Source organism: Nesoenas mayeri (assembly GCF_963082525.1).
Source record: "Nesoenas mayeri genome assembly, chromosome: 16".
Lineage (NCBI taxonomy): Eukaryota > Metazoa > Chordata > Aves > Columbiformes > Columbidae > Nesoenas > Nesoenas mayeri.
The window spans coordinates 6,501,532-6,524,469 of NC_137562.1; the positions used below are offsets into that span (position 1 = coordinate 6,501,532).

At 40.8% G+C, this 22,938-nt stretch overlaps 2 protein-coding genes across 2 annotated transcripts in view; both read left to right on the forward strand.

The window, feature by feature from the left end:
* RAB22A (RAB22A, member RAS oncogene family) overlaps nucleotides 1-12,781 on the forward strand; it is a 39,703-nt gene extending 26,922 nt beyond the window's left edge. The window contains exon 8 of the mRNA XM_080354429.1: nucleotides 12,701-12,781. The gene's annotated coding sequence lies outside the window, so the exon portion shown is untranslated. The remainder of the gene's footprint in view (nucleotides 1-12,700) is intronic.
* The window catches only part of VAPB (VAMP associated protein B and C), a 30,747-nt gene that overhangs the window by 2,815 nt on the left and 4,994 nt on the right, over nucleotides 1-22,938 (forward strand). The window contains exons 2-4 of the mRNA XM_080354426.1: nucleotides 12,701-12,853; nucleotides 20,465-20,568; nucleotides 22,834-22,914. Of these exons, the coding sequence (XP_080210552.1) occupies nucleotides 12,701-12,853; nucleotides 20,465-20,568; nucleotides 22,834-22,914 (338 nt within the window). The remainder of the gene's footprint in view (nucleotides 1-12,700; nucleotides 12,854-20,464; nucleotides 20,569-22,833; nucleotides 22,915-22,938) is intronic.

A 22,938-nucleotide genomic window follows, 5' to 3' on the forward strand; every position in this document is an offset into this window, starting at 1 on the left:
GCGTGTGCTGTGCGGGAATGCAGCGTGAGCAGTGGGAGGCAGGACACTGACACTGCCCCCCGAACGGGGCTGGGGGTGCCTGTTTCCTCACCCTCATCTTTGACACCGTGTGGAATAGGAGCTTCAGTCTTGCCAGTGACTTCCTGCACTTCTTGGTTGGAGTAGATGTGCAGCATAGGTGAGAAAGCATCGAACCGAACCTTTATTGTTCAGACTCTCTTGGTAATGAATGGTGAAGCAGAATGTTGTTATACATGACAATGTTTCCACTTATGTTTCCTTGTTTGTTTGTTGTTTTTTTTTTCAATCCTGGAGACAGCATCCAATTAACTGCCAAAAATTAGATTAAGACATTCAAGAGCCTGACTTCATGAAATATAATATTTACATTTACACAAGGATGCTGAATTCTGGCCCCTCATGCTAGGTGTGTTCTGATACAGCTGATAATTGCAGTGCCACAGCTGTGCCGTAGGGCGCTGCCTCCTGCACATCGCAGGGCGACTACCCAGGGAGGCAGATGGATCATTTCAGCATAATGTGCCTGTCTGGAATAGTGATCATTTGTTTAATGTCAGCAAGTAAAGATTTGTGAGAATGTAACTTATTTTAGAACTTGCCTGGGTTTTTAGGTGTTTGAAGCGCTCTTGCGTGCTTTGCAGATGCAGAGTGTCAAGGGAGTGGTGTTCAGTAGGGGCCACACACAGAAATGGAGGTGGCACAGGCTGAGGTGCATTTCAGCAACGTTTTTAGAGGTTTGCTACAGGTTAGGCTGGACTTATGACTCAGCACTGTGTTGCAGTGCTCCCCAAGTGGCAAATAGCAGTACCGCCAAACGCGGGATTAATTCCTCACAAAACCCTGCAAGTTGCTGCCAATTGGAAACGCTGTTTCCTTGTTCCCAGTATGTGATTTTGCACCTGCGTGTGTTCAATATGTCACCCGTGTAACTTTGCTTTCTGCAAAGGGCACAGTAATAGCCCAGAATAGCCAATATTCTTCAGTCCTAATAGCCCTGATGCAGAGCTGGCCTGAGGCCTGGCAGTGTTGGTTCCAAGCAATCGCGTGTCGCTGGCTCAATTGAATCCCCTGGGTATCCCAGAGCTGCAGTCCCAAGGTGTGGGCTCAGCCCCTATAGATGTGCTCAGCCCGACGTGTATCCGCAGCGCTGCGAGTGGAGTATTTAGTGTTTGGCCACAGTCCCGTGCAGCCTGTGTAACCTGCATTACCATGGGTAAGTGGCTGCCACTCCCAAATAGGATAATTTGAGCTCCTTCAGGTACGTGTGTGTAAACTATAATCAAATCTGTGCCTGGCAGTGTGGGTGTGCAAAGCCTCCTGTATCTGACGTGAATATCCAGTTCTTACCAGATACCAGGCTAAGGATCTTCAACAGTTCAGTGATGTTTGGGATGTAAGGTCAGTCTTTACTGAACCTGCAGTTGTGAAGTCTCAGAAGAGAGATTAAGAACCTAGCTGGACATTGTGACTAAACTAATTATATCTCCATCCCTGTTGTGATTTGTCTGCAACGATTGAAGCTCCCTGCACTGAAGGTATTCAGACGGATTTCACTCTCTGCTCGTCCTGTTCTGTGTTGTATAAACAGGGGTTTCTGCAACAGGCCTTGTTGAAGAATGTAAAATACTGACAGTGTTGTGAGCAGTTGCATCTTTTAAGCTGAATATTTATGAGCTGTTTTCTTAGAGCCCTCCTGGTATCCATAGCAGAAGGGCAGTCAGTACTAGGAGTTCTTTAGTCTTTGAAGGCTGCTGTGTCAGTGGCTATCTGCTTTTTGCTGGAAAACATACCAGTCAGTGCTTCCCTTTGTCTGGGCTGGTTCCCAGTAAAATCATGGTTACTGCATTAAACACGAGTAAACCTTCACAGCTCTCTATATATTTGAATTTGATTATCAAGTTATCCACTTAAAAGAGAACATAGTATTTAAATAACAGGCAGGCTTCCTAAATCTAAAGAAATTCGAGTATGTAGCCCAACTATCAAACAAAATCAGTCATTTTCTGGTGACACTTAAATATTTGCAGTTCATGTTATGCTCGTTATTCTTGCAATTAAGCTAAAATAAATAGCTTGTGCTAACTATTAAATGTTCACTGTAGTTGTACAGGCTTACTGCACGTCACTAAATTACTCTAATTTCATGTGCACTGTTAGTTTTATAATTACTTCATCACTTTGCATAGACTCTTTACTTTAAAAGAGCAGCGTTTGGAGGGAGAGAACTGGAGAGAAAAGCAAGATAGTGATGCATTTTGAGTGTCTCGTGACACATCTCAATTTTTGAAAGGTGGGATAAGTTGAAAATGGTGCTTCTGTTGAGCTTCCTTAATCTGCTGGTGTCCTGCAGGCTGGAGACGTGACACAGCTCCACTGGGAAAGGGGGCAGGAATTGTACATGTAGGGGGCTACAGAAACTCAAAACTTTTAATAGGATAGTTAGAGGACCAAATAACAATTATTTGAGATGTGCAAAGCAGTCAAGGAGGTTTAGCTGTATTTTCAGTTAAATTTAATTAATGTATTTAGGTCTCCCAAGACTATTTCCAAAAATCTCACAATCTGCTTGAAGGCCAATGTGATTTATGGGTTAAGGGCTTTTGAGTAATTTTGTACTGCGTAGATTTTAAGAACTGCAGTTGAAGTCACCAGTATTAATAGGCTCAGAGTATTACTGCTTCAAGGAAAGTCCTAATACAGTGATAAAATCAGCATGAGCAACTGTAATTGGGCAGTTACTCCTCTTAGTTTTATGGAATTTTGTGGTTTTAATACGAGCAACTGCTTGTCTTTATTGTAAGGGATGAGACACATAGATTCATGATTTCCCATTCCTCAGGAATCCCGTGTTTGTGCACCAATTTTCAGCTCACTTTGCTCTATGGAACCATTGCAATGCAAAGCACAAAAGTTTGTGAAGTTTGTTATTGAAAGCTCATCAGAGTGGCGGACTGCCTGCCGGATTTGATTGGTGGGATGTGTCCTCTATTCGTCACTTCAGAAAATCTATCTGATAACAAATTCTATTGAAAATACATATGTAAACATAAGGTTTACATGGTTGTCTTGAGGCCTGGGCGCATGGCTGTCACGTCAAAATAAAGACACGGGTAACGTATCATAGCGGGTGCAGGTTCACGCAGATGCTCGGCAGCAAATTGTATTTGCCATCTGCCACCCCGCTCGCCACGTGCAATGTCTTGTTGCCTGGGGAAGAGGGATACGGAGTAGACATTTGCACAGGAGTTTCTGTTGGTTTGCTCTTATTGGAAATGAAATTAGTGCCTTTTTATTTTTCCTCACTTCACAGGTTTTATAAATTAAAATCTTCCCAGTAGTCATGCAGTGCTTTATTTCTTTTTCAATCAGCTAGCTACCTTTGAATACAAGACTGATTTTTTTTAAATTGCATTCTAATTTGGAACTAGGATTGTAAAAATGAAGAGCACAAACCTTTGAATAGATTGTGAGCTCTGTTTTGAAACTCAGCTGGAAAAAAGGCATCATCACCATAGTGAATGATCCAACTTTATGAGCTCAGGTTAGCTTACATCTGTGAACAAATACCCAATTTTAACAGCAGCTTGATTTGTTACATCCATCCAGCTCTGGAAGGTATTGATTATACCAGATGAGTGAATCAAATTAACAACTTCCACATATGTTATAATACAATTTTTGTAGAAAACTGGCTGACAAAGGGTTGAAGTTGTTGCTGGCTCCTCCTCACACCATGGCTTTGTGCCTCGCTGGAGACAATGCCGGAGTCAAATGACCCTTGCTAATCCTGCCCACGTCTTGCAGTCACACTCATTTTCTGCTATCTTGTTACCCTATTGCTCTTATGTTTGCTCCCTGCAGGGAACAGCTAATAACTACTGAACGCATTTCATAGTTGGTACAATAACAGCCTTTTGACTTTTTCTGTCAGTGTAGTTGGTTGGCTTTGAAAGCTTTGTTGATGATGTTTCCAAATAATTCTGTTTGCAGTAACAGCTGTTGTTTAATCTTCGTAGGGAATGTGATCTTTAACATTATCATCATGCTGCTGCAAGCTATTTGTTGGGTTTTTTTTTACTCCAGGTAAATCCTCACCAATATAAGTGAGAATCTGGCTTGGTCAGGAACTCCTTCCTGGTTAGACCTCACTGTTTGCTCAGAATGAGAGACTCTGGTGTGACAGTTCCTACCATGGGTAACACTGAAGTCTCCTTTCTTCGTGAGGAGCAGAGACAGAAAGAATGCCTATTTTACATATATATATGAATATATAAATACCACTTTATCTAAACTAGGGGCTAGACTCATGCTGAGTCTCTTTGTGTGATGTTAGACCAAATATTTGTTCAATATATAAATCATTTCATACCTGCTTTGTAGACTGAGATGCCTGTAGACACATAGAGGATATTTTTGGGGGTGTCAGGGATGTTGTTCAATGTAAAACTTGGCCTGCTAGGCAACCTCTCATAAAGAGGGATTTGTGCCATCAGTCTGGAACAGCTGTCACAGTCTTGCTGTCATTGAAAAGATGTACAAAGCGAATCACCATTCCCATGTATAATTCAGTGCAGGATTAAAGTGCACATGGATTGCGGTGATTGAGTGTTTACACTAGCAAGACAATCTAGACTGAGAGGAGACTGAGTCTGTCTTCCCTGCATTATAGCTGTTCTGAAAATTGCTTTCTCCAACTGGAATTCTTCTGGCCTCAAAAACATTTGTACAAATTGGGTACTGCTGCCGCCTGCAGTACTTTATCCCACATTATTATAAATACTTTATGAAAATAATCTCTTTACTAAACTACTTTACTGTCTAGTTCTCTGTGCTGTAAGTGACATACCATGGTGCTATGGATTAAAGATTTTATCATTCTAAATTTAATCCTGTTTACTTGGTTGGTTTCCCTGAGGGGTGGAAAAAGTAGAGAAGGAGGAGGAGGTTTGCGTGGTGATCCAGTCACTCACAATGCAAATTACAAAATGGTGTAGGTGTGGGGCTTGCTGTGGATCTTATGTTTTTGCAAACATTTTGTAATGTCTCCTCCTCTGGCCTCCCTACATTTCACCAGACGAGGAGCAAAGGTGTAATGGCAGTAAGATTTGGTTTATTATTATTGTGATATGGGTTTTTTTAAATTGTTTGTTTTTTAATTACTATTATTTAATTTTTAATAGCTGTTTTTACACTGTGCTTGCTGGTGTTATATACTGGCGCAGATAATGCTTCCAGGAGTTTAGGTTTGGACAAAGCAACTTCACATTTGTATCTTGTTCTATGCCAGACCATATACACCATCAGGTATTTTTATTATGTTTTCTTTCTGCTTCTGACTAAATTTCTGATTGGGTTTTGGTTTGGTGTTTTTGTTTTTTCCTTTGATTCTGAAAACATAGTTAATAGACTCATTTTCCACTGGCTCCCCAGAAATGTATCTTGCGAAATTCAGGATTCCTTCCTAATTTGTAGCTATAATAATACATATTTAAGTTTATAACGTACTAGAAAAGCAGCTACTCGTTGTGCATCCCTAAATCTCTAATTGTGCTCATTTCTTCTGGATTTTGCAATTTATGCATAGTTTTGCAGTTAAAATATTTGCTCAGTTGCTATTTAAGTTGCACACCAAATTTGTCTATTTGAAGAGCGTATATGAGCATAAAATTAGAGTAGTTAAGTTGCTCCTTGCCTACCATTTTAATGTGCATCTGAAATGGAAATGAGCGATGAAATTAGACCGGGAAAAAAATGACTTCACAAGAAGTACAAGAAAAAGTGTAGCTTGGGATGGTGATTAAAATCACGATGCTTCTTCCAGGCTGATTCTTCATGTTGACTTCAGCCTTCAGCACCGTTTTTGCCAGGGCAGTTTGCACATCTGGTCCCCTGTGCTCTCTGCCCCCGCATCCCCACGTCTCTGGGGGGCTGTGCTATTTTTTGGGGTCCTTTCAACCCAGCAACCCCCAGGAATGAGGCTTTACATGGAGCGCAAGTGGGTGTCTTTAAGCATGTCTTGCTATGTTATGCTTATTGAAAGAGATGGAGCTACTATTCCACTACCCAAAGAGATTTTCTGAGCTGTTTTCATACCTAGAGAGAGTTGGTACATGCGATATTTGTGAGTGGAATGGACAAAGTAATACGATATGTTTGGCATTCAGTTCTAAAAGGATATGAAAGCACACTTGAAACCGAGATATGCCTATAAGAGCTGGCCAGCTCTGCTATCGGTCTCTTGTTTATGAGATTGTGTGTGGAAAACTGCTTTCAGTTTAGGATGTAGAGAAAATATTTCAGGCCGTGCAATTTTGTTGCTGGTGATTGCTGTAAGTAATGTTTTAGCATAATAAAACTGAAGAAATCGGTTGGAAAAAAAACAAATTACACTGGTACCAATATTCTTTGAAGGGCATATTCTTCTCTTGCTCTTCACAAGCTTATGTGTGGCCTCACAGTTCTTACAACTGTGAAGTCAAACTGTTAATGATCCTCTGAAGAATAAAGGTGACAACAATTATATACCAATAGATACCCTGAAAATAGTTGTCAGTCTCATATTTGTTTTTTCTCATTTTTTTTCTCCATTAAGCATGGTGCATGCTCTGGGAAAAACACTATTTGCCAGAATAGCCCAGAGAAGGACACTGATTAATCCATCCAAGTGGAATAATTTACTGCCGACCTTGCTCCAACTTTGACATCTGGATCATGTAATTTGGTTGGTTTTCTACATCAACTTTTTTTTTTTTTTCATAGATCATTCTATTGATTATATTTGAAAAAGAAAATTACTCCCCTGCGTCAGCTATTGCATGGGGAGTGATTTGGATGGTGCTTCTATTTTTGTGATAGGTTTTTCATCAAGGCTTCTACTGCTTGACACAGCAGAAGTGGAAATGGCCACTTCCCTCCTGTCGTTTTGCTTCAGGGACTCTTTTGGGCGCGGATAGTTGTGATAAGAGTAAAGAAAGTATTCCTATGGGGGCAGGGTTTTCTAGCATTTAAAATCTGAGGCGAGACTGAAAGGTCTGTGAGTGGTTTACAAGAGGATTAAGAGAGGCCCAAGTTTTTCTTAAAAATAATTACCAAATTTGGGATTCTGTGTCCTCTTAGTGAGTTACCATTAAATCAGCCTTTTATGCAACCCAGTCACTTCTTGTTTCTCATTCTTCGACTTCTTTGATTTCAGAAGTTTTGGATGCTCACTTAATTATGAATGTCTCCAGAGCCAGATGATGATGATGATGATTAAAACTTGGCAGACAGTACTTTTTAAAACACTAATCTTCACAAGATTCTCTGTAATTGGATAAGTATTCTCCTCACTTCGCAGAGAGGAAAACTATAAGGGTCCAAACCTGCTTCTGTTTTTGGAGATGCTGTCAACTCTTAAGGCTCTTAATAGCAGAAGATTAAGTCCTTAAGTGATTTGTCTGAAGACAAGTAAGATGGTGGGAGAGTTTGATTAGATCTTGGGTGTTCTTGATTCACAGGCACCTGGCTGATAGCTCAAGATGTCTTGCTTGACATTTCAGCATTTTCATTTTAGTGTTTACCTTCAAAGGTCATCAACTTTATGTATAACTTTAAAAAGAAGAGTACAGTAAGTCAAGTTCTACACCTGCTATTGAGCCCTCTAGTGTTTTTATTTTGGCTGTGGCTCCATTGCTGACAGACACCCCCAAAAATAAAATGGCAGAAATTGTGGAAATGAAATCACTTGGTACTGTAAAGGAACTGAGAAACAATTTGGATATGATGATAAGAAAAGTTATCAGTAGAGAGGCTGAAATATTTGGATGGCGATACAGCTGTGTTCTTGGATGGTGGTTGTTTTGTTGGTGATGCTAATACATACTCACTTGGGGCTCTGCAGGAGGGTCAATGTGGCTTTGTCACTGGATGAATTATTGCTCCGTGTGGACGTCTGCTAGTCGGGACACATCAATGCCTAGGATTTGGGCTCTTGAGAATCGCCACAAAACAATTTAAGTTTCCCCTTTACTGCTTTTGCCATCTCCCTTATTAAAGATTCTTGGGTTACCTTTCTATGGCTGATTAATATGTCAGGTGATTAATGACTTTCACCTGACACATCAATGGGATTAAACCATGATGAAATACGTCTTTCCCCTCCTATTGTTGCATTCTGCTGCTCTCCACAAAGGAAGTACAAGGGGGATTGTCTCACTAGAAGCTCTGCCTCTATTTCTGCCTGTTTCTGATTACTTTGCTTTTGGATACGTGTCTGTGGTGCTGAGTTAGAGTAGCAAAATTTGTTTAGGAAAAGATGATGAAAGTGCATCTAAAATATTCTGGGAAATAACATGGCCAGCTTGATGAGAATTTGTTCTTAGTCTTGTTTAACATGACTCAACTATGATTGTATTGAGTGCTACTGCAGTGCTTTTGCTCTGAAAAGCACCAGCTCAGTACATTTTTTAGGAGATGCCTGACTTTAAGCAGATGAGAATTTGCATTAGATTTAAGCACAAAAAACTAGGCATGTGCCTTAATTACTTTCAATAACTATGGCAAGTCTACAAGGAAACATGTGGCTGCAGGGTGCATGCCTAGAGGTGCTAGCTTTAACCTACAAAATATGAGATGCGGTTTCCTTAATTTGGCAGGGTGCTGTGCAGAAAGCTGCGGTTTCCCTGATGCCAGAGGCTGAGTCCTGCTTGATCTGGCTGGAGACTGACTCTCCTTTTTCGCACTGCCCCCTCCTTCACCCTCTGTCTGGTAAGGGGATTAATTTCCAGCCAGGCTTGGCTGTTCTGCATCCACATGGACCCTGTGCGGCCACCGCCAGCGGTTGATGGAGACGGGAGGTCAGACCATGTCCCCTTGCAGCAGGGAGATAGACTGAGCCAGCAATAGAGCAGACCCAGGACTGTAGCCCTGCTAATGTGTGTAGCTCGTTATGAAGATGTAGCAGTATTTGCAGGGACAAATGTGCAGAGGATTGTGCCCATTTGGTTTGAACGTTCCTGCCTCAGCCTGTGCCATCACAGCTTTGCCTCTGCTGATCCTCACGCTGACTCCTTTCATGTGCCAGTGCTACGGCAGTGTTCTTGCCGCCTTGAATATACATGTGTGCAAGGATCATTTATTTGGAATTTTGGTGAAGGTGAGAGTAATGGTATTAAGATGTGGCTGCGTAACGTGGTTACTGTGAGTAGCGAGTGGCAGGAAGCTTAGAGAAAATGCTGTGCTGATCAAAAAGTCGTCAGCCTGGATTTGCTGGTACAATTACGGGCAATTTTTATTGCAATGAGAGTTATTTAAAATTTAAATAGAGTTGACATCATGTTCTTTTGACCTAATTCTCAGGCTTTTGTATTATTACTGAAGTGATCTGGGATATTTTAATGCAGTATGCTGCAGAATGACACTCTTAGGAAAGATTGATACAGCACTGGTGTTTGAATAGGAAATGGAGCATGGCAAATTCTGAGATAATGCTGTGATCTTCAAATGTGAAGGGTTGTATGTGTAGCTCCTGGGTGGAAAGCCACAGCTGTACTTTGAAACCAACCCTGCTGAAAAGTGACCCAATGAAAACCCATGATACCTCTGTGTTTGTTGTTGCATGAGTATATGAGGTCATGATTTCTTTCCTGCAAGTAGTACCACTCGTTTGCCTATCACTAGATGCCCAGTTTACATTGACTTCATTCTAACTGGCAGGAAAAAGTCATTAAGCCCTTGTGGAATATTCTAAACTTTCACAGCCAAATTTGATTTACTACATTCTTCCTTCTAGACAGCTTGCTCCCATGACAACCCCATGTCAGATGATGCAAGTACAGACCCCACGTTTCCCATAACTTTGTCCTTGGGATGACACCAGTGTCATTTTTCTCATGATCTTTAAAAACAGAGGAGAAAAATAGTTCGTTCTTCTTTTTTTTTTTTTTTGTTTGGTAAGTGGTGCAAATTATCATTCAGAAAGCACCATGCCTTAGTAGAAATTTCACTCATCTAGAAATATTAATAGCAATCAAAAATACAGTGTTTTGGCTTGAACGATATAAAATAAAGGTTGTGGTTTTTAGGAGTGCAGCTTCTGTTGAGGCACTTGGTAAGAGTCAGACTTCACTGCCAAGCCAGCTTGTTGTTGCTTTTAAGGCAAGTACCATCCAGATGCACCAGCCTGAGTGCTTACAGCCCACCTTAGGGGTAGAGACGTCATTCACGTGTTGAATATACTTGTAGAGATAGTCCACCCACTTGTGGTGAGGACAGAGGCATTGGGAAGAGCTGTAGAGCATTTTAGTTACTGTATCTATGGGTATACAGTCCTACTGTTTATCCTGGGATCAGTTCCCCCACATACCCCAACCTCCTCGAAACTGCCTAACCTGGGCTATGATCATCTCACAACAGCCCATCAAGGTTTCCTTTCAGCCTGGGCTGGCAGTCCTTGCTCTTCAAAGGCAGGCCAGCCAAGCTGATAATATTTCTCTGCCATGCCCTAATTACCCCTGAGTAATACTCAGTTGTCTGTTTCTTTTTCTACACACTTCAAAGCAGCTGTAATGACACTATGTTCCTGACTTTGTCTGCTCTGTTTTGCTTTGCTGCAGTATTTTAACAGCAATGCCGTAAGAAGTGTTGCCTGCGCGCAGGTTTGCTGGAAGCAGATATCAGCCTTCTAGTACAGCTGTGCTGGCAGATCCGCAAAACCTGTAATTTGGGGAAAATGTATCTAAAGAATCTGTTTAAAATGTAGTGGACAGAAGATGAAACATCAAGCAGACAAGAAGAAATGAATTCAGGCTGCTGAATGGTTTTGCTTCCAAATATTTTGGTCTGAACTATGTTAGCAATAAGTCAGTCCATTTGGAAATTATTTTGCACACAGAATTGTTGTCGCATTTCTATTGCAAACAGCAGCTCTGTGCTGGGATGCACAAATCCCCCACACATTCAGCCAAGTAGAACTGTGGGATCTCCTGCAGATGTCTCAGCTCAGAGGCTGGTAAAGCGCTATGGGGATGCAGCTGTGCTTGTGGGGATGTGTTTGGGGGACCCTCCCTCTGTGCCAGAATAGCTCAAGCTGTAATTTTTTAGTAAAGGCACATCCTTAATGCTTAGGCATCAAGTAATTGCTCATTAAATGTCAGACTTCTCCCAGCTAGACCTCTCTTGAAGATCTGCTACTGTATTTACACACCCAAATGTTTGCTGGATTTTTCTGATATTTTGGCTTGTTTAACCTTTTTAACAACTCGTGGCTTCTTCTGCCCAGTTATTTTCCATTAGACTTTAAAGTCTCTCTCTGCATGCAGAACACAGAGAAACCCTGACAGCTGTGTTTCATTCTCTTTCCACATCTCAGGGTTTCACCAGGCAGAGGTTTAGTGAAATCTTTGTCATGGGATCTGAAAATGTTATTGCTTCAGTTTTGTTGCTGCCAGGTTGCATTGTAAATGCAAAGCTGGCTTGTTCAGAGCGCAGCCAGAAACGGTGCCACATCGCTGTCTGGTTGCCTTTTTTGTGTGTGTGATTATTTTGGAGTTTTTTCCCCTCGTAATTACTTAAAACAAATTGGATCAAGGCTGCAGGACTGTAATACTTTTACAGCTGTATTAAATGCCATATTAGGAGACAAATTTCTGTGATAAGTTTGTAGAAAAGGAAGCAAACTTAAATTATTTTAAACCAACCATGCTGCAGGATGAGGATGGTGGAATGTTGCCTGCTAGCGGTTTTATTATTATCATCATCATTTACCCCTTTTAAATTTTAGGGCTCTCGTTTCTGCAAGGCAATTGTTCAATGCTTACTTTTTATTCCCCCACCAATTTGCTGTTGCTCCTGAGGCTAGATGAAGATATTTTATTCAGGCATTAAATTAATTACATTTATGCAGAAGACAGTTGATCGAAGCATGGTTATATTTCTTTTCATTTTACTTCTTTATCATCTGAGCAAGCACTGCAGTTGCGTGCTGTCTGATTTATCAGTGCCTTGTTGAATATCAGTAACTTGTCTTTGAGGGGTTTGGGCAGTTTGAACTAAGTAGTGAGCCTGTGAGAAATGGATTTGCCTGCATTGGTGTAGCAGAACTTGGCAGTGGTTCGATTCTGGCTTTGCCAATACAGAAATCTTTGCCACTGTTCTCAGCATCCAAGAATGTTCCTATTTCCACGTGTTTATCTCCTGTCTTAGGTGAGGTGGGCTATTTTATGGAGATTTCTTCTTGTTTGTCATTTCTAGTAGCCAAGAAGGTTATTAAAATAAACTTTAAAACCCCCATACTGTACTGTACTCCCCTATTTACCATCTGTAACAGAGGTATATATGGTATCTGTCAGCCTGGGTTTACTGGGATTCAGTGGTTGGAATGGACTAACTGCGATACAACAAAGAACTTGGCATCATTTGAATGCCATGTTGTTGTGTTGGCACCATAGATAAATGATTTCCCCCTTTTTATTTTGCTATTAATGATCAGCTTCAGCTGTTGCGCGGTGCGTGTTGGAGCTGCACGTCAGGATGCTCAGAGACATCTCAGCTTTGTGTACACCATCATCCGTACGTACCGTAGATGGGAACTGAACATCTAATTACTTTATGAGATTTGTGAACAGAGATTTAGAGCCTGCTTAGCCTTTGCCTGGAAGTACTTTCTGTGTGATTCCAAGCCTGCTTTTGCTCTCCTCCTCAGGTCCTTTCACAGATGTTGTCACTACAAACCTGAAGCTTGGCAACCCTACAGACAGAAATGTGTGCTTCAAAGTTAAGACCACAGCACCACGTAGATACTGTGTAAGGCCTAACAGTGGAATTATTGATGCAGGAACATCAATTAATGTTTCTGGTAAGTCATTCAAGCAGTTTTTTGGTGATTGAAAATATCTTCTTCAAACCCAATTAGTTCTTGGAACGCTTTGCAATCTGAAAGTATTTTGTTGAATGTTTGTAAAAGCAAGAGGTGATTTAATGGAGAAGCAGCCTTTTCATATATGTTTACTTCCCTATTCCTGATCTAGCAGTAATAGATTTGTTTTTACATCTTGTTTGTGGGGAGAGAAGTACATCAATTATTTAAATGGTTCAATAACAGTCTTAGCCAGCCTAGCCCAGCCAGCCCTGCCCTCCCGCTGGGATTATTTTTGTACAGTTAGTTTTTTGCCAGCTTAACTTCCTGAACCAGCTCACCACAGGGTCAAACAAGTGCTTGGACGGGCACGTCGAGGTAAGAATCAAATGGGGTGGACTGCAGCCACACCGGTTTAGCTTGATGTAGGCTGTTGCCCAGCTGCCTAATATAACCAGTAATGAAAACATTGACTTTGCAGCCATGCTCGGTTTATGTTCCTTGAAGATGCGATATGCTCTGGTGTTAGAAATGTCAAGTGACTTAATCTTTACTGTTCCATAGGAAAACTTAGTGATTTTCTCTAATTGAGTCAGTAGCTCTTGACTTGCCTAAGTTCGGTAATGGAAAAGCAAAGAAGTGGCTTATTTTGAAAGTATAAAGAGTTGAGCATTTCCTGTAAACAGAATGTCTGTGTATTATTAATTTGCTGGTGATGCTTGAAAGCAATGTATTTCTCAATGACTTCTCTGATATATCTTCTTAATAAAGAATTCTAACAAAGCATGTAGTAGTGGCATACTACATGAATAAAGTCTGACTTTTTAGTTAAGAAAATTATTTATATAAACATGCAGATATGTTTTACTGTTTTTAATAAATAAAATGTTAAGATTGGCATTATCAGAAGAATTACTTACTGGTAGGTTGTATGGTTTGCCATTAGTCTCTTACCAAACTTTTTTAGCCTGGAATAAAAAAGTTTTGGGAGCTAAAATTACTACTTTTTACTTGAAAAAAAAATAAAAATCAAAACTTCAGGGTTTTTACTTAATAAAATGTAAAAAACACCTCCCCCCTCGGAGAGCTCGCTTCAACAAAATCAAAATTGATCCTGAAAATACTTTGCACTGTAACATTAAGAGACTCTAATCCTGTAAGCCTTCTTGTGCATGCGTGCGTTTGCACCCTCATCGATCTGTTGTCTTTGGGATTTCTGTTGTGTCCAGTTGAGCGTGCCTGTGATGTGATGGCAGAATTGTGCGTTGTGTGTGGTTCATGGCTGGGAAATGTCACGGTGAGGGGACAACCAGTGCGATGCAGGGCAGGCAAAGTGCTTCTGCCTCAGGTGAAGGCCAGAATGGATCTGCTGAGCTCTGAAATGACTCATATGCACATTTAAAAGCTCTCTAAAAAGAAATGGAGATTTTTAAAACTTGGCACAATTGCCGTGTAAAGCTGTCTATCATCTATACTAGCTGCAGGCAACCATATTAAGTGCATACAAATAATGGAGTGATAATGAAAATTAGCATGGTTCCTAGCTACAAATTATCTTCCTACTAAAAAGATGTGGATTCTTTTCATCTTTCAGATGAAGTTCCAAAATTAAGCTTCCTTTGGCACATATCGTGCTTTTTTAAATGTCCTCTTGATCTCAACATTGAGTGTTTTCCTAAACTTCTGCTTACAACAACCCTTTGCTCTACCTTGAGCAGAATATAGTGTGTGCAAGTGTTGTATGAACCATTTCATGTTGTGCTACCAGCTTGCCTGCACCTTACTTGCTTTTGCAGCCCCACTCTCTCAGCAGCGTACCGAATAGGATATGGATTTAGTCCAAGACTTGACTTAAAGTATCGAATTCTGAGAGATTGATGTGCTTACCCTAAGCTGTGCTTTGCTCTTGCTTATGTAGCTTTGACAAATTTCCCTTTTCTGATAACTTTATTTATAGTGATTTATGATTCATTTAATTTTGCACGTGGCTGTGGTATATTTAATCACAAACTCACATTTGTGTTCTACATATTTTCATGCTGATAGTAACTTAGTAATAATAAATAATGATCCTAAATTGGCAGTCCTTATGTTAACATTATACTTTCAAATGCATGTAGTACACATTCATTGTTCTTTAGGTAATATGTAATGTAAATTTATAAGTCAATGTGTTACAGAATTCTGGGATTATAATTCTTTTATTTCCTAAGATGTTTGAAGATGAAGCTGTCTTTATCATGTGCTGTGGTTGAATTTCACTGTATTTATTGAATTCTGGTAGCTTCGTTATACCATGCATGGGACCTAATTGTGGAGTTGAAGGTGCCAGTGTCTTTGGTTCTAATTAGCAGAAGTGATCTCTTGGATCGGGGGGGATCAAAGAGGGAACTTTCATTAACTTAGAGAACAGAATTCCAATTCACAGAAAGGGGGGGATGTGTTTAACCTTTGCTTTGGAGTAATGTTGCTTAAGAGCAGAGGGATGATTTTGGAGTTAATGAAGTGAAAAATAAATAGAACTTGTTTCGTTGTCTCTGAATCAGTTTTCAGACATGTAATTCAAGTCTTGCACAAGGCATAAAAATAGGACTTGAATTCCTCCAAACCTAGTGAAAATACTACTGATGAGAAATTATTAGAATGTGGTTAATTCAGTAATAACTTCCGGACACTTAAACTAATTGGGCTGTATTTACTATATGCAATCTGTCCTCTTGAGAATCGCTGACTGGCGTTAACACAGCTGCTCGGTAGCGCTGCATTGATACTGCACCTCGCCTCCAAAAATCTGTGCCTAAATATAGTGGCGCGAAGCTCCGGAACAGTTCATAAGTTTCTCAGAATGTTACTGACTAAAGCTGAGTTTGGGGCAGCCTTATCTTCCTTGGGCTGCAGTACCAGATGCCTTTCTTAAACCCCTGTGGAATTTTCTGTACTGTTCTGAAGTGAGTGTATGAGAAGGTATTCTGCCCTAAGACACAGGCAGCAATCAAAGCATTATTCCACTGTGTTTCATACTAGTATGATGGCTCATTTAAAACATAAAATGCTAGAAAAGTAAAGCTTGCTTTATTCTAATGGAGCGTCAAATACCAGCTTCTCATGTCATATCACAGCTTTGCTTAAATATCTGTGTTTAAGGCCCTGGTAGCGTGCACTGCTTGCTGCAGTGTCAGGTTTGCAGCCCATGTTCTCACCTGTTACATAATGACATGTAATTTTAACAGCCGAGTTTATGTAACTGTCGGGAAGCGTATGTGTGCGCTGTCATCTCATTTCATTGCGTTTGGTCTGAAATACTTTGTAAAGAAGGTTGTTTGCACACATTCCATTTTGGTTAAACATGTCTTATTTCGACAAAGATACCTCATTTTGTGACCTCCAACAGGTTGAAATCTAAATGAAAGGCATGAATGGATTACGAAGGAAAAGTGAAAAATTAAAAGCAGATGTGGAGGAGTCTGCAGACAGGTGTATAACGGGGGGAGCAAGTACAGATGATACCGGCTGTGCGGTGTCTGGCTGAAGGGAGCAGTCTGAACACGCTTCCTAAAAATGGGGAGAAGCTCACGTTATCCTTGGGTTCTTGCTGAATATGCGTGGGGTGGTTTTTAGTCTTCTGTAAACTTGTCTGACCTTGAAAAGGCAGCTTGCGTTGCCTTTGGGACAGTGTTTCTGCAGCTGCTCTTCCCTTCAGTCGCAGCAGATCTGCCCCTTTCACTAACACTCCCGTCGTGTCCCGTCTGCTGAACCTGGACATCCCAGGAGTACGTAGCGACTGCCAAGTTTTGGTTTTACCCGCTTGCTTTAGAAGAATCTATCTTGATCTTCCACAAATTCAATAGTTTTTAGTATTACTGAAATATCTCCAGAAAGAACTGTGCAAACATGGAGCAAATGTGAGATGGTGCAGTGGCCTCTGCCTGTTTCTGTAGATGTGAGCGTCCTTTGCTCACCCCTAGCAGAGCTGATCCAATGGCACAACGATCTTGAGGCTTGCTGCTTGGGGTATTTTACATATAGGTGATGGAAATGTGGTAGATTTGTTCTGTCCTGACCATGAAGAATTTCATGCAGTGTCATTTGGGAAAATCGTCAGCAAAGCTAGGAAAGAAAAATAGATTCACAGACTATTAAATGGGCTGCTTGAAGAGTAAACAGTGATGTAGTGGATGGAAATGTAATAGCAGGAAGTTACTAGTGACGTTTCTTGAGAATGATTCTTGGTACTAATCTCGTTTAATGCTTTTATAAGCAATTCTGGCACAAAAAGAATACGTGAAAAACCCTGATAATGATGTGAAGTTGGGAGGCTGAAGATATGCGGCAGAACTGTGTGTCCTTGAAGGCTACAGTAAGACAAACAGACGATGAGTTTCATCAGAAAAACTGCAAAATCACATACCCGGAGGATAAAATACTCCTGCTATAGTCACAAGCTTGTTAAACCAAGGGGCTGGATAGGGAGACCAAGGTGCTGACATAATGTGACTATGAAAAAGACAAATGTGTAGTGTGCGCAAACAGGCAGAGTAATGGAGGAGACAGGAGAGTGTAAATGCTGTTGTCCCAAGCACTAGTGAAATTTCCTGGATGTAGATGTAGAGTGGCTTGTGTAGAGGAGTTGAAGCCAGAACAGGTGCAGGGAATGAATGGAGAGCTTGGCCGGGAGCACCACCCCGTCTGGCTGATGGAGTGTACCAGACGCCACGAGTTCCTCTGATTGATGTCTTGGAGTGTACCAGAAGTACACGACTCTTCCCCTTCTTTGATATTTAAGCATAAGGGCAGTATTGGTCTAGGACCAAGTAAACAGGCCATTAATAAATGTAGCTGGAAACTAGAGGAAGGTCGCTGACTATCCGAGCAGGGAGACTTTTCTGTTCCTTCTGCTCTTGGAAGGGAGTGTGAGATCCTGGCTGGCATTAGGGGGGCAGTTGTGCCTCCTTCCATGTTCCTTGCTTCACATTTCCTGTGTTCCTTGGGAAAGCAGCTTTACTCTAGTGAAAACCGCAGGAGTGTAATGCTTGTGACATGGTTCTTGACTTTGTCAGTAAACTGGTTTAGGAAAGAGTATGTTAGGTCACTGCCTCTCCTTTGCTATCTACACAGGGCCTTGTATGGGGGTGTAGCAGGAGTTTGTGAGAAAACTAGTGTCCATTTCTTTGGAAACACTTTAGAACAGGGCGTACATGAGGCCAGTCCTTCATGTTTGAATTGTGAGAGAGACAAGTGGGCTGACAGGTATGACTTGTGTTACTGCTCATCCCATGGATCTCTCAATGACTTCGCGGTTTTTGCCAGTGGTAGAATAAATACATCTGGTGCTGCAGCTGTAGGGTGATCGGTTTAGAAAGTGGGTGAAATGCGTATGTATCTCTGCCTAATGGATGCTCATGCCGGTGAATTTGAAGATTATGTTAATCCTTTTATTTCTTAGAACTCTGGGTTCTGATGGAAGCTGGTCAGAAACATTTGACCAGTTGAGGTGTCTGGCTTGATAAGGCGTTTTGTAGAAACATACGCTTTTCACACAGTAGTTGCATAAGGTATGGAATTTCTGGTCAAAACAAAGGACCCACGTTCCCATCACAGTAGCAAATTCTCCAACAATTGGGGCAGTTACGTGGAACCGATCTTCAACAGAAACCCCCAGCAGCGTGTGACTAAATGTTGAAATGGTTTGGTTTCCTCTTGAACAAAGTATATATTTTTTAGCTTTGCATCTGGCTTACAAGACATTTGCTGAATAATTTGTGTCAATGTGGCCTTTGCGTATTGATCTAAAAATACAAGTGCTAACACTGTGTGTATTGTCAGGCCCGCTCTGGCCGTTGGCTCTTACGATGCACTGAAGGCAATTCAGAGCAGCCAGCGTGTGGTGTTGGAGGATGGCTCCGGCACTGTCGCTTGGGAAATAACCATTTTCAAATGAGCTTATAAAAGCAAACTGAAAAAAAATGCAGATCTGGAGAAGTTCCATAAACTGGAGAGCTTTCACTACCCAGTTGGATCTTACACATTACATAGACTTGAAGTGAGCGAGGTGTCTGCTACAGGGGAGAAAAAATGCTGCTGCTTTCCAGTGATGTATCATGTAATGTTGAAATACATTTGTTTTTGCAGAGCAGCCACTTCTGTTTGGAAAAATGTTTTTTAAAGTAGCTGGTTAATTAGCAAATATATATTTTTGGACTAGGATTTGATTACTGCAAGGTGAGTTTAAAATGTATAATAATTTTTAAAGCGCCTCTAAGAATTGGCCGCCTTCCTTTTCTTATTGCTTTAAAAGGTGTGTGGTTGTTGATAGCCACACTTTGTGTGCATGATGAAGATGGCACGGCCATAATATATTCTTCGCATTGAAGGAGGCAGATTGGTTTGACTTGACTTCATTTGCAATAAATGGGATCTTTGCATATTGCTTTTATACAACAAACCCCTGCAATTAGTCTATGTGAATTTGGGCATGTAATGTTAGTAGCACTAGTACTTGAAAGTAATTCTAATTCTTGAATGGCTTCTCTTCATGGTGTTTGAATCGAGGGGCTGAAGTAGAGTCATGGGTCGTAAAATGTGAATTTTCAAACCATACACCATTTGTTATGTTAGTAGGAATTGCAGTATGTTATATGCAAGCTTCATTGTAAATTTGGGGGCTGGTGGCTTTTTGCAATATCTAATAATATGTTTCTGTAAACTGCTTTGCTTATGTGTTCATTAATGTCACAGTAGCTGAATATCCAGGTGTCATTTGCAAAACGTAGGGGTTCTAAGTGACCACTGTGATTCAAGAATGCTCTCTGTGAAATACATAACTCTCCCTCTTCAAGTTATTTTGACAGATTAGTTCTTTACCAAAAAGGAAAACACATGGGAATTCCTAATATTAAATACATTTTTTTAAAAATACCCCAAACAAACTTGTTCCTTTTTGTCTTCCCCCTGAACATGTTCATTTTCTGCATATGTAAATTTTGGAATGTTTGTGAATTTTTGAGTGAAGAGATATATGTTTCTTGTATTCTTTTCAGAGGCAAAGTTTATATAAATTGTTAACAAAGTTTCAGCAACTTGGTTTTGGAGGAGAAATACCTGTACTTGGTAAAACAAATACCATGTGACTCCTAATCTTTGTAGAGGAAATTTCCATCCTGAGACTTGAACCTGGAGGTTTGAACTGTTTGACTGTGTAGGTTTTCCCAGGAGCGAGCAGCGGAGCTGTGTGCACAGCTGGTGGGAACGCCAGCTCCTCGCTTCTGCCCCGGCGATGGAGGAAGAATGAGAGATGCTTTCTCTGAGAACTTTTCCCCCTGTCCCGGCAGATATGTAAATTATCCTATTTACTATAATTACTACTATTATCTTGCCATAGTTGTATACAGAATAGCATTTCCAAAATCCTCAGACAAAAATCTAGACAGGCTGCCTTCTAAAATTCTTTTTAAAGTGAGGTTCCTGATCACAGCTGCTGCTTTGGAAGTAACAGACATACAACTTGAAACCATTTTAATATTTGTATTTGTCAAATCTGGTAGCAATCTCATCAATTCATGACTGCGCATCAGAGCAATGTTAACATGATGTGTTTTGGGGTTTTTCTTGCAGTGATGCTACAGCCTTTTGACTATGACCCTAATGAGAAAAGTAAACACAAGTTTATGGTTCAGTCTATGTTTGCTCCAGCTGATACTTCAGATATGGAAGCAGTAGTAAGTATTGAAATTAATTTAAATGGATTACTTTCTGATCGTATAACTTTATCAGACCTTTTACTGTGTCGCTTAAGGGCTGTTGTCAAACCACACTGGAATGTTCCTTGAAAGCTTTGCCACGTTTCCATGTCTGTGCATGGCAGGGTATTTTCTTTTTATGTCGAGCCCCAAGAATCTTGTGCTGAAAGACAAAGTGTGGGAGACTGAGTTGGTGTCTGTGGCTGCTTCTTTAGGACGCTGCTGACAGTAATGGGATACCGAGCCATGAAACAAATGTTAAGTAGTTGTAATATTTTTCAATACATCATTTTTTAAAGACCTACTTGAATTGTATGTTTGAAGAATATAAAGAATATATTCTAAGTCTGTGGCATCTTTCATATTTTATGCCTCTGTACTCTGTCTTGAGCCTTCCCTTCAGCAGCTCCTTTTCCCAGCAGGAACCAGGAGGATGATTTACAAGTATTGTGTTTTTCTTTATCCTTACCCATGTCTTTTGTGACCTGGGGAAATGAAAGGCCCTCATACAGCTTGTGCTGTGGATTACAAATCAGAGTAACAGAAGGCATGTAGGTGCTTAAGCAAAGGACAAAAGACATAGAAATAAGGTGTCAGGCTATATTAAGACAACTTGGAAAGGAACGAACCAGAATGTCAACTGGTTGCTTTCCTATAAGAGCAAGATTTACTAGTGCAAGAAGACACAAGGAAGCTTTCTCTGATCTAGTTTTTGTTAGCTTGAGAGAATACTCAGTAGCTATTAAGGACACAATAAAAAAGAAAAAAGACCATTACTCTAAAGTGTACGGCCTGTCTGTGTTTATATATATGTGTATTACTTAAAGCAACAGCAACAAAAACCCCCACAAACACACAACAGCCCCAAAAAACCTCAGAGTACATATCATGGCTTTTTTACAGTAGTCTTTACAATACACTGCTTCTTCGGAATAGCTTTAGAAAGCTGCGGCACTCTGCGGAGCTAAGAATTTCCCTTCTGAAAGAGAATGATGGAACTGTATTTGTTTAATGGCCTCAAAATAAGATCCAATGGGAGAAACAACAATAATAATAAAATGTCTGCATCACTAGGAAGATAAGCCAGCCTGCCTTTTTTCTAACTCTTTAATTTTTATGCGATACTTTATACCATGAAAAATGTTATTCTGCTAGCAGAGAATGCCTTTTAAGACCTAGATGGCCCTTTCAGTTTTCCAGGGCTCTCTGGAGCAATACAATTACTTTTTCTATAACACTCGATCGATTCTCAGTTTTGTTACTGCTCTCCAAATCTCATCCTGTTCTGGATAAACAGGTGAGACAAATGACTGGAGCACTATAAAGCTTTCAGCACTTCCCAGGCAGCCAAAGAGCTGGAAATAGAATTCCGAGTGCAGGCACAGCAGAGCTGAGGTGCAGGTCAGCTGTTTGGGATGAGCCAAATACCTCTTGGGGTTGCCCAGGGGTTGGCCATCATTTGACATCCACTGGAGATCCGCTGAGCAATGCCGTGTGACCCGCAGCCTGCTCAAAGCGAAGAGAAGCATGTGGGAACTCCGGGACATAAATGTGGACAATTCTCGCTGTGTATTGCTGTTATGAATCAGAGTTACAGCTGTGATCTAGTGAAGATTTATAACTGTTGGTCCCTATTAAATGTCTTGGAGGGAAACTTTATTCTAGTAGCCTCCCCAGCTGGCGGGAAGGAGAGAGGGGAAGCCATCGTGCCTGTGTGCAGCGCAGCCTGGCTGTCCAGGCTTTGGTGCTGGAGAACCAGGAGGGGGAAGAGCAGTCCTGGAATTCCTACCAGTCAGGAAGAAAAACCTCCTGTGACTTTTGAAAAGCTTCAATAGGAAGTCTGCTCAACAAAGACTTCAGAACCACTGTTACTGATTGGGGGTTTTATCATCTTTCGCTTCCTTTGAGTGTACCCCCCCGCTTTTTTTTTTTCCCTTTTTTATCAGGACCATAGCTCCCCCTATCTATGGTAATTACTCTTACACAATTTCCCGTTCTCACAGAAATTACCTGTGCTTCAGACTATTTAGAATTATTTTCTTCATCATACCTGGTCTTTCCTTACCATGCCACTCAGTTACGTATTTGGTTTTCATATTTCACCATGTTTGTGGTTAAAGGCAACATGGGAAATACCTATAGAGTTTTTCCTGAGTAAGGTGATATGATTTGTTTACATACTACACCAGCTTTTCCATCTGCCTTGTTATAATAATGTTTAATATTAAATTAATGTTATTTCAGTGGAAAGAAGCAAAACCAGAAGAACTCATGGATTCGAAACTTAGGTGTGTGTTTGAGCTACCAGCGGAAAATGATAAGCCTGTGAGTATTTTCAGATGCCTATTG